This window comes from Pteropus vampyrus, unplaced genomic scaffold (assembly GCF_000151845.1).
Source record: "Pteropus vampyrus isolate Shadow unplaced genomic scaffold, Pvam_2.0 Scaffold36, whole genome shotgun sequence".
NCBI classification, from domain to species: domain Eukaryota; kingdom Metazoa; phylum Chordata; class Mammalia; order Chiroptera; family Pteropodidae; genus Pteropus; species Pteropus vampyrus.
The window spans coordinates 2,711,578-2,724,042 of NW_011888817.1; the positions used below are offsets into that span (position 1 = coordinate 2,711,578).

Below are 12,465 nucleotides of genomic sequence, written 5' to 3' on the forward strand. Positions count from 1 at the left end.
CAGCCATTTGTCACCATCTGAACCAGCCCCACCCTTCCCGAATTTAGCTACTCCGAATCCATGTCATACAGAAAAGTGGCCACATGGTGGCAGTAGATGCCCACGTGTAAAATCTTCTGGCCCAGCCTTCGCCTCCTGAAGAATTATCTATTCCTTTGCTTCTCTTCCTCCAGGCATTTGTTCAGAACTTTCCATCCATGAACCAAAATAATCTCCACAACAGCCCCTTGAGAGAAGAGTTATTCATTCTTTTATAACCAAGAGATCATATTAGTCCTTTGCTGAAATAACCTTCCACGGCTGCCCACTGCTCTTGGGAAAAATCACATTCCTTACCTGCGTAGTCTAAACCTCACCCAGTGGACCCTTGAATCAGACTACTGGAGTTCAGATCCCAGCTCCCCCACTCTGTACGACTTCGGTAGATAGCTTGGCTTCTCTTGGACATCCATGTGCTCATCTGTAAAACAGGGTAATGAACTAGAACCTAGCCCCTTGGGGTAGGAATGAGGATCACATGAGATAAGGCGCCTAAGCACGCAGTTCTGCTTGTCCTCCCGAGGCCACCTCCATGATCCCACGGATCTGGTGTCCCCTTCCTCTCCCTGACTTTCCCGTTCTCCTCTTGCCCCCTCTTCTCACTCCCACTCTCTTTTCTCCTCCCCACCTTTCTCCTCTCACTTTCCAAATTCACTCCAGTAGTCCCGACTCTTCTGATTTCTCTTCTCTGGGGACTATGTTCAGGGTTTCAGAACTAGGAGCAGGAACCGTGACACTAATTGTTACTTAGAGGGTTAGAAGTTTCCCAAGTTCAAGTGGACAATTGTTTGGTTCCTCTCTGTACCCCTGTCCTGAAACTCTTTCTTCTAAGGTCTACCTCTCAAGGTGGCCTTCTTCCCAGGTTATTCTGAGGTCACTCTCTGGTCCCTGAATTCATCGCAGAACATGCCAAGAGATTGAAAATGACGATCCCTGCCCTCAGCATCAGGACTGTTGAGAAGGAATGTGGCTGAAAAGATGTCAAGGACAAATTAAACAAGAAAATGTCTCTCCCGAAGGGTCAATGAAGTTGCTTAGCATTTTTCCCAGTCTGGCTCTGATTGATTCAGTGATTCATCTATTTGCTCACTTACCCATTGAGTCATTCAACAGACGCTTTTTTGAGGGTCTACTATATGCCAGGTCTTAAACTTGGGTCTAGGGGAGGACTCAATGGCAAAGCAGACATAGCTACATATACACATTGTCAACACGTATTTACTGAGCACCTACTAAGTGCTGGGTACTCTTCTAGGTACTTGAGATATCTCAGTGAACAACTCAAACAAAGATCCCTGACCTCCTTGAGCTTATATTCTAGCAGAGGCAGCATAATAAATAAGCTATATGCATGCACAGCAGAGGAAGAGAGCCCATGGTGGGCAGGGTACATTCGATGCAGAGGCCTCATGGTGAGAGTGCCTAGCGTGTTAAAGGAAAAGCAGGGAGGCCAGTGGCTGGAGCAGACTAAGTAAGGGACAGAGTAGTAAGCAAGGTTGGAAAGTTAAAGTGGGGTCAAGTCATGGAGAACCTCATTGGCCACAGGAAAGACTTTGGTTCTCACTCTGAGTGACATGGGAGCAGAGCTGAGGAGTGGCACAACCTGACTAGCATTTTTGAAGGAGCAATCTGGCTTCCGTGTTGAGAGCAGACTAGAGGGCAGGGGTGGGGGTAGGGAGACAAGGGGGCTTATTCAGGTGAGAAGTGGTGATGGCTTGGAGCAGCAGTGAGAATGTCCCAGACCAAATATGTTCAAAGGTAGAGCCAGTAGGACTTGCCAAGTAATTAGAGCTGGTTATAAGAGAGAGAGGGGTCAGGAACACAGCCAAAGTTTTAACCTTCCAATACAAATTCCAATACAAATACAAATTCTTTTTACTATGAGCTGGGGAAGCCTGCATGTGGAAAGGGTTTGGAGCAGAGGGACAGAGATCAGGATTGGTCATGTTAGTTCTGAGATGTTGAGCGAAGGTGTGGGACGAGGCAGTTGGACATTTGAATCTGGAACTGGGAGGTCTGTATCAGAGATATAGTTTAGAAAATCATTGGCATGTAACAGATGATATTTAAAGCTATCACCACAGGAGTGAGATGGAATAGAGAAGGGATCTGAGGACTGAGCCCCAAGGTCCAGGAGATGTGAGTACTGGGTGACGGCAAGTAGCACAGAGTCCTGTTGCACAGGTGCAAATGGGGCTTTACTGGAGAAACTTAGAAGCAGAATGAGGCGTTCGTGGTCCACCCAACCTCTCCTCAGTCATCACGTGGTGAGAGGTGCTGGGGTCACAGAGCACATGGAAACATCCTGGAGTGTGCTCCAGAAGAGGAACCTCACCACTGCTGCCACCACCACACAGACACACACGCACGTGCACACGCACAAAATCTCACTATTCTACTTTTTTATGGGCAAGCGTGAGGTCAGTCTTGCAAGTAAAGAAAAACTGGTCTGAGCTCAGACACCAGGGGAATGGCTTGCATTGCTGAGGCCACCTGGGGACCCTGGGAAGTGGAGGCCACGTGGAATCATTTCTGCTTTGGGGAAGGGAGCTCCCCCTGGAGCTCACTTACTATCTCATTGCTAGAACCTGGAGTGTGTCCCCAGAGTCTTCCAATACAAATTCTTTTTCCAAGATCCATCCCCCTGACCTAGGGGCTCACCAAGCATAAGCCTGCCCAGTAGGAGTAGAAATCAACAGGGGAAGAATAAAAAAACAGAGGAAGAAATCAACTGGGCCTATATTGGGACGACCACCATTTGTGGGCAATCTTGGAGAGAGATTGTAGGAGGGAGGCCTGGAGTAATAGTACAAAGCCCATCATGGAAGCCTGAGCCATCTGGCCATGGAGTCCCTACCAAGCCCAGGGAAAGAGCCCCAAGTTCAAATGGAAGAGTAGCCTGAAGCTAGGGGACTTGCTCCTGCAGTAGCTGCCTGGGCTTTTTGACTTGCCAAAGGTGTTAACCCAGAAGCAACAGGAGATATAGGCCAGTATGAATATTCCCCTATCTAGCCAACAAATAGTCCGAAGCTATGTGATTATCCAGCATAACCTGAGCTAAGGCATCATGATAACCTTGGCAGTGAAAACTCTGGCTGTCCGCATAGTAATTCCCTTCAGGATAGCTGAGCAGTTGTGGATCATGATTCTATCTAGTTATGGGAGGAAAACTTACATAAAATGATGAAATCTATGTACTTAGTACCCAGGAATACCTCATCAGTGGCACCAGAGGCTGGGGCTGAGGGTGTGGCCTTTCCTACAGATCTTGGATTATCATGAAGGTTCATATGCAGGTGACATGATGTCCGAGGAGAAAGCAAGGAAGGATCTGTATCCAGAGCACAAAACAGTTCTGGGAATATAAAGGGCGCTGCTCGATATTCTGCTAGTGAGCCTCAACACCATCCATGCAGAAGGTGGAGGCCCAAGGCACAGCAGTTTGTGGCTGTGGCCAGCTAAGAGCAATGCCCTTGCCATTGTCAGAATGAGGCAACAATAAAGTCTCTCATAACTGGGTTTGGTGGGTGAGGGCGGGGTAGGAGACGTATGTTCAGTACTGTGATAGGTTTGTGCCTTGGGCCATGGCCTGGGCACCTGCTTGAGGCTATTCGGTCGGCACTGCCTGTCTAGAGCTGGAAGAAGAGGCAAGAGGTCATTTACCCCTCCATCGTGGTCTGCTTTCTGAGATTGCCTACGTATGTTCTTGTTAGATCAGCTGGGATCTTTCGTGTGCCTGAGATAAGATGATCAGTCCTTTTCCCAGAGTACCATCTCCCATAGGAACCCAGGAGTCTCTGGTCTGCCCAACACATCAGGTGCACCCTTTGCCCTCCTAAGTGCCCACAGAGGTTGATGAGGAAGCAACTGATGTAATTGCTCCTTAAGCCAGTCATACCAAGACTCGATTGTACCCACCACCTGCAGGTGATAAGTGTGGATTCCATGTTGACAGGGCTCACAGCTGGGGGGCAGTGCTCTAAAGATAATTCCATCACCAGATTGTATCATATCACATGACGAAGGTGCTCATCAGAGCCTTAAGAGTCAGTTGGTACTTGCTTGGTGGAAGAGAATAGGCACCCCATATCCTAAACCAGGTCCATCGTGGCCCTGGACCTCCATGGCAACCAATTTGCTGATTGTGAACTGGTCAGAGCTACAGGTCATTGTGCCACACCTTGAGACACCTTGAGCCGCAGGCCAACATTGCTGGCAAGTAATATATACTCCGTGAGCACCAGTGACTTCATAGGTCAAATGGATCTTCACTGGGCCACCACAGACCTCCACTATAGTGATGCCCTAGATCCATGCCTGAACCTACTACAATAGTGCTTTCCATAGTGAAAGCACCATTGTAGTAGGTTCAGGCATGGATCTAGGACACCAAAGTGGATGCGATAGGCCACAGTCTTGGTCAGCTTTTCATTCCAGATGTTCTCTTCAAGATGTTGTGCCTTATTGCAAGTTTGTTCATATGTCACATACAGAGAAAGTTTGTGGCTGAATGGCTGTGTTTCCACAGCAATGGTTACTATGTGGATATTCTCCTACTGGGCTATTTCTGGGTAGTCCAATGGCCTAATCATACAAGCAAAACTATTAGTAATGGCCTGTGAAGCTGTGGTAAAGGGACTATTTACAAAAGCGCAAGCAAGCTATAAAAAACCCACAAGGATGGTGCTGTGCCCCCCGGCTGGTAACTGGGGGGACGCTACTGCCCTGGGCCCCTTGTAGAAGGCCTAGAAGAAGGCCTTGTAGAAAGAATCTCCCTGAGAGGAAGAGTGACCCCTTGTTAAGGAGCCCAGTCAACCCTAAACCAGCCCAAGACAGCCCCACAAAAGGAAGCTGGGGGAATAAGCACCTCAACATCCTCCTTTCCTCTCATCTTCTGCCAGGGATCCCTGTCAACCAAGTTCAACTAGAAGCCACAGAGCAAAGGGATCTGATGATTTGGTCCACTCAGGTAGGCCCCCCTGGCAGAAAAGGCAGGAGAAGGAAGGAGATTGGACCTGAACGGGCAAGTAGAAGATATGTGACACCACAAGGTGGCGGGGCGGGGGGTGCGGATTTTTTAAAAGGAGGTCACAGGAGTCCTCACTAAGAAGGAATCGTTTAAGCAAAGCTCTGAGGGGCTGTAGTGACCCATCTAACCCATGGTAATCCACAAGGTCGGCAGTGCTACTCTCCCCATTCTACAGACGAGGAAACTGAGGTCCAGCAGGAGTAAATGACTCAGAGTTGTCCGAGATCACACAGCCGAGAGTTGATAGAATTGGGATTTAAAGCAAGGCAGTCAAGCTCCCGAGATCCTGCTCTTAAACAAAATAGGGTATAGGAGAGTCATCATAAAATGAGAGGGCAGAGAAAAAGTCAGGACATGTAAGACTGGGATCAACAATCACAGATATGATGTGTTGAGCACTGACCACATACTAGCCACCGTGTTAGGTGCTATGGGCGGAGGGGGGCGGTGTAAACAGATGAACAAGATACTGTGACTGCCTTCAAAGAGTCTATCATCTAGTTGGAGGGTGCGAAAGGGATATAGAAATGTGTGCAAATTAAGTATCAGCAGATTGACACATTTCACTGTAGAACTACAGATGAAATGCTAGGAGAATGTGAAGGAAAGGCATTTGTTATAGCTGGGCTGAGGGAAGCATTGTGGTGGTGTTAGCTTTGGAATCGTGAACAGCAGAGAAGGGAAAATAAGAGATTCTAGGGGAAGAAACCAGGTGAGCAGGGATGTGGGTGCATCTGGGGGTTGGACAGTCATCTGGTTTGATTAGAGTTCATGAGACTTGTGGGGCTGAGAGAGACTTGAGGCATCAAGTCACAGTGAGGCAGTGGTTTCCTTTCTAATTCTTATAAAGTCTCAGCTTGGTGCTAGCACTTCTTTCAAATGCTAACACTTGCTAATCTCCCTTTTTAACCCCAAATTCACAGGCTCACATCTTTCAGAGGGCAATCCAGTTCCGGTTGGAACTTAACATAATTTTTGTTTCCGTTGTATTTTGACGGTTAAGTTCTATTTCAGGCAAATGAGGCTGTTTTTTAACTTACAGATAAATTATTTATCTTCATTATCATTTTTCGTTATAGATTTAAGGAAAATAATAGTTAACTTAAAGAGACAATGTTGAGCTGAATATTCAGGTGGTTCAGGGCTACAGCAAAAATCACAAAGTTGGTACTCTAATTACTGATGTTTAGGATACTCTGGCATAGGGTATAAAGCACGTGAGGATGAGAAATGGGGGGAAAGAGAGCTGGAGAAGGGGTCAGATTAGGGAGGGCCTGAACACCACGGTAAGGATTATGGGCTTTATTCTGTCAACCACAGAGAGACGTTGGCTCAAGAACAGGCACTGAACACACTCAGTACCATGCTTGACGAGGCTTGCTCTGGCCTGAGTACAGGGTGAGGGGAGACTGGAGGCTGGAACAGCACTGAGGAGGCCATTGTAAGACTCGAGGTGAACAGATATAGCTCCCTGGACCAGGGCTGATTGAGGGGTTGAGGTGGTCCAGCTCGAAGAGAGAAAGGGCCTGGGTTCTAGAGCCCCTGTCAGGTTGTATCTAGGTGCTATCTGGCTGACCTGGTGAATAGATTTCTTTTCCAGAGGTGACCTTTCAACCTCCAATCCTCCTCTCCAGTGTGATTTACTAAGAAAATCCAATAGTCTCTGATGGGTTTTACTGAGCAAAGGTAACATCAGAAGAGGCCAGCCCACCCCAGTCTCTCTGACCTCGTTAGGGAGAATTGGAGGTGCAATCAGAGAAGATGGAGAAGATGGACTCATGCCTCCTCAGTCTGTGCTTCCTCATGGGAAAAGCCCTCCGTCCACTCGACCTCTTGTGGTGATTCATTTTATTCCATACGATGAACATCTGATTTTCTAAGACCTTCAACTTCATTTCACTGAACATAAGTCGTTCAAGGATCTTGTCCTGGAGAGCAAAGCAGGCATGAAGTCTCTCCACTTCTTTTGTATTCATGATGTTGTTGTTGTTGTTGTTGGGTTTGGCTTCAGGGGTCTTTGGTTTCTCTTCCTTTTCCTAAGTTCCCCATCACCCGGAAAAGAAGAAAGTTTGGTTAATGATAACCCCTTCCCATGCTGGATGATTTATAAATATCACCTTAATCAATTCTCACAAACCAGCCTGCCAGGAGAGCATCTTGCATACATCCTGTGGGCGAGAGAATTGGGGCTCAGTGAGGGAAGGTCTCTCTCTCAGCATCACTCGGCCAATGGGAGAACAGCCACACTCCCAAAACCTACAGTTGCCTTTGGTTCACAGGAGTAAATGAAATAGTCCACTAATCTGTACTCACAGAGGACATAAAATCCTTAACCCAAATGTATCTGTGTCTCCGGAGCTTATGCTTTTCCCAGTGTGCCTGAGAATTTTGTCAGGCCCTGTGAAACAGGGGTCCCCCACCCCCCGGGCCATGAACCAGTACAGTCCACGGTCTGTTAGGAACCGGGTTGCACAGCAGGAGGTGAGCGAGCAAAGCTTCATCTGTATTTGCAGCCACTCTCCAGCCCTAGCATCACTGTCTCAGCTCCACCTCAGATGATCAAGTATTAGATTCTCATAGGAGCACTGGTCCCTGGTGCCAAAAAGGTTGGGGACCACTACTGTAAAATCTCTAGCTTCCAAGTCTGTATCTCACAACTTGCTTTTATCCTTATAATCCTCATCTGCCCCCTTACCCAGTTAATAATAACACTTTTACCTCTTCTTTTTAGATTTAGCCACAACCTCCTGATCTATAAAACCCTTTAAATAAATATTTCGGACATGCAAAAAAGTAAATATTACAACAAATACCCATGTTTCTGCACCAGTTTAAGAAATAAAACTTCACAAAGGTACGTAATTGTGAATCCCTCTCCTAGAGTGTTCTCCGCCCTCCCTGAACCTCATCTCAACTGCAATCCTGACTTTGGTCTTTACTTTTTCCATGCATTTCTTTATAGGAGTGGTTCTCAGTGGGAGGCTCTTTTACTCTCCCAGGGGACATTTGGCAATGGCTAGAGACTTTTTTGGTTGTGAGGGGTGAGGGGTGCTATTGGCATCTCATGGGTAGAGGCCAGGGATGCTGCTAAATAGCCAACAATGCTCAGAACGGCCCCCACACAAAGAATTATCTGGCCCAAAATGTCAACCATGCAGAGGTTGAAAAATCCTGCCTTAGTATACTTTCACTATACATGTGTATTCATAAACAAAATAGGCTATTGTTTTGCATGTTTAACTTTATATGAAAGATATCATAATCTATGTATATCTCTCCTATCTTCATTATTATATTTTAGAGATGTATCTATGTTATTTATGTATCTTTAGCTCATCCATTTTCATTTTTTTCCTTTAAATTAGTTGATACGGTTGCCAAAGCATGTTGATATCAAACATGAAGTAGGAGAGGCTGAGGTGGTCCCGATTTTACACCTGAGGCCACTGAAGCCTTGTGAAGACCATGCTTTGTCCTCTGTCACCCAAGAGTCAGCTGCAGAGCAGGGACTTAGAGCAGGGACTTAGACCAGAGCTGTGGATTCCTCAGTCTTGAGCCATTATCCTGACATCCACCCTATCCCTCAACCCCCAATCTAGTTCTAAATACCTCATCACTCTCAGCTGAAGCTAAAGTTCCTCTGCTCACCTGCTTGGGCTCTGGGGGGGTGGGCTTGACTTCATGCTTGACCAGCCAGTTGCTAAGCAACAGCAGAAGGAATAAGAACCCAAACAAGACTGGCTTATAGCTGATCAGCCAAGCCACCAATGCTCCTATGGTGCCTGAGGAATCAAGTATCCCCTGGAGATTCCTAAAAAGAGACATTAGTTCTCCCATTATGGCTTGGTGGCACCCAGGCCCCAAGACCCAACATCTGTCCCCCCTCTAGGACAGTTGCCTCCATAACAAGAGTCATGGCTGCCCCCTCCTCTGAGTTATGACCAGCCCCCAACCCCTAGCTGCCGCATAACAATAATATTAACTACTCCTATGTCTTAAGCAACCACTATGTGCCAGACTTTGACAGGCAGTTTGCAAGCATCATCTCATGATGTCCTCATAACAGCCAGGTGATGTAGGCCTTAGTGATACCTTGCTCATTCAACAGTACTTTTGGGCCTAGCCGCTGAGAATAAAATAGACAGCAATACAGAGCCTTTACCTCATAGTAAAGAAGACTGCAAAGAAGAATTATTCATAATTTGGAAATAAGGTAAAAAGATTACTACAAACTCATCAACAGTTATACTAGAATATTATTGAACTGGCCTACCTGTTGGTCACCTGATGCTTTAGGAGAAGGTAACTTTGTTTGACTTACTATTTAATATTGATTAGGGGTCCGCTCTGTAGCCAGATGTTAACTTTTAAAAAAGCTGCTCTAGCAATTCTGGATATAGACTACTGAATATATTTCCCAAAGAACTGAAAGCAGGGTCTTTTTTTTTTTTTTTTTAGCTAGCAAGACAACCCTTGGTTGACCTCACAGATTGCAAGGACCTTGTCAGCTTACAATCCCTTATTTTTTTTTATGCCTACAGCACCTGGTCTTCCTACGTGGTCTCCCATCCAAGCCTGACTCTGCTTAGCTTCCGAAATCAGATGGGATTGAGCAGGCCTGACTCTGCTTAGCTTCCGAAATCAGATGGGATTGAGCATGTTCAGGGTGGCATGGCCATAGACTTGAAAGTAGGGTCTTGAAGAGATATTTGTACACTCATGTTCATAGTGGCATTATTTACAATAGCCAAAAGATGGAAGTAACTCAAAAATCCATCAACAGATGAATGGATAAGCAAAATGGTGTATATACATACACTGAAATATTATTTAGCCTTCAAAGGGAGGAAATTCTAATACATGCTACAACATAGATGAACTTTGAGGATAATAAGTGAAATAAGCCAGATATAAAAGGACAAATACTACATGATTCCACTTATATGAGGTACTTAGAGTTGTTAGATTCATAGAGACAGAAAGTAGAATGGTGGTTACCAGGGGCTGAAAAGAGGTCTAGAGTTTGCACAACTATGTGAATGTACTTAACACTAGTGAACTGTACATTTAAAAATGCTTAAGATGGTAAATTTTATGTTATGTATTTTACCACAATTTAACAAAATTAGTTATAGGCCTATTTGATTTTATTGTGGTTCGCTTTATTGTGCTTCACAGGTGTTGCATTTTTTACAAATTGAAACCAAGATCCTCTACCAGCAAAAAGATTATGACTGGATTTATTGTGATACTTGCTTTATTACAGTGGTCTGGGACCAAAACTGTAATACCTCCAAGGTATATCTGCATTTCTGAAAAAAAAGTGGGTAAGTTGCAAATGATTTTTTTGGGAGGGTAAGTAGATGCAAATTAGTTCTGATAGAAAAGATAACCCCCCAATGTTTACAATTTTATGGCCTCACATAACATTAACTATTTTTTCTTATTTAACTTTGCAATCTTACTCCAGTATTCTGTTTTCCACTGAGCAATGACTATATATATGTTTTTCATATTCTCCTTTGAACAAACTTTATCATGCTGCCGGTTCTCTCCATTGTGAATTAAGTAACTCTTTGATATATGTTCACTATTTTGTATAGAGTTCTTTTAATCAAATATCAATTTTAATGGCTATGACATTCTAATATATTCAACTAGTCACTTTTTTGGCCTTTAGGTTAGTTCTCCTTCATTGTTATTATATATAACCTGAGATAAACAGTTAAATCTTTGTATACATAAATATTCCAGACAATGTCTTCCTGAAAGTGAAATTGCTGGGTCAAAAGCTATGTATATTTTAAAAATCTAATTTTAAGTTTTATCAAATTATTATATGTGCAAACAAGACAAACAGAACTACAGGGTGTAAAACGAACAAGCTTCCATCTCCTGTCTCACCGCTTCCCGCCCTCAAATTCTATGACTCAGAGAAACAATTTTTATGTTTCTTCTGGTATTTATTAAGCAAATATAAAAATAATATGCTTATGCTGTTATTTCTTGATTTCTCAATTTCGACATTATATATTATCCCTTAATGATGGAAGAGGAGGATTTAGCTCCCATGCAGAGCCCCTCCTTCCATAAATCATTCTCATCCTCTCCTCCTCTTCCTCCACAAACTTGCTCTTTTCTCCACTTTCGACATAATTCTATCACTTTGGATAAAACAATATTGTTTGTTATGCCAGTGTAGCTCACAGCTGAGCCATATATAGTACTATGATTACACTTTCTTTTTTGCAGTTTCTAGTTGTCCTGGACTTAATTGCCTCTTTTTTGTTGTTTAGATCAATTTCATAGAGGTACAATAGACGCGAAAAAAAAATATACCTATTTACTTGTACAGTTCAATGAGTTTTGACTAATGTATATACCACCCCAATCAAGATATAAAACATTTCCATCACCCCCGGCAAGTTCTCTCCTGCTCTTTTGCAGTCAACCCCCACTTTCCAATCCCAGGTTGGATTCTATCACTAGAGATTAGGTTTACCAGTTCTTGGACTTCACGTAAATGGAATCGTTTTTGGAAAATTATGCTGCAGAGACAGACATGTAAAAAAGCAATTATAGTTCTCTCTGTAGAAATCAGCTTGAAGAACACAAGGCCTGTTCCTGTGCTGAGGCAGTGAAGGATTCCTGGAAGAATTAAAGAATAAACCACCACTACTATCTGCAGCATTAGAAAGAATAACCGTGTTGTATAAACAGGCGTTCTGTGGGGCGGGGGAGCATAGAGAATGGAAGAAGGTGCAGATGAGGAGGCATAAACAAAGCCTTGGAGGCAAGAGCAATCCCGTTGGGCTCAAACCTGGAGATCCTAACGTCTATCCAATTTATTACTACGAAACTTGTTTGCTAATATTTCCCCAGTACGAGCAGGGCACTTATGAATAAGATCTACCAATTACATTTTAGTGTTTTCCCCTCCCTACACTATACACTCTTTGAAAGCAAGAACTTCGTAATTAAACCCTGTTACCTAGTAAGCATTAATAAATATTGACTGAACTGGAGAATGAGTGGATAAATGAATGAGAGAAAGAATAGATAAATGCATTCAAGCCCCTGACTGGAAATGGTCACCCTCGGCGCTGCAGTCTGGCCCAGAAGCCCTAGGCCCGGGATAGTGCTGGGGCCAACTCTAAAGGTTAAAGAGACGCTCTAGGAAAGCATCGCGCTCTTCGCCATGGTGCCGCTCTAGCCTCGAAGACTCCGCTCTATGGCAATGGGGGAGGGCGGGGCCGTGGGCGTCTCAGGTTTTTTGTCCGGACCCGACGGGAGCGCGCCTAGCGCGTGCGTACGCGACGGCGGTTGGCAGCGCGCGGACTGTGTGAAGTGAAGCGAGGTGACGCGGCTCCGAACTCACGGATCTACCGACTGAGTGG

General features: G+C 44.7%; 1 protein-coding gene across 1 annotated transcript; it reads right to left on the reverse strand.

Moving 5' to 3' along the window:
- Positions 1–6,508: 6,508 nt before the first annotated feature.
- Positions 6,509–8,905, reverse strand: TEX46 (testis expressed 46). Its single transcript, XM_011358029.2, has 2 exons — positions 8,717–8,905; positions 6,509–6,996 (listed from the first exon to the last, which is right to left on the reverse strand). Exons 1-2 carry the CDS (start codon positions 8,903–8,905, stop codon positions 6,799–6,801), a joined length of 387 nt encoding a protein of 128 aa, XP_011356331.1. The 3' UTR covers positions 6,509–6,798.
- Positions 8,906–12,465: the final 3,560 nt, after the last annotated feature.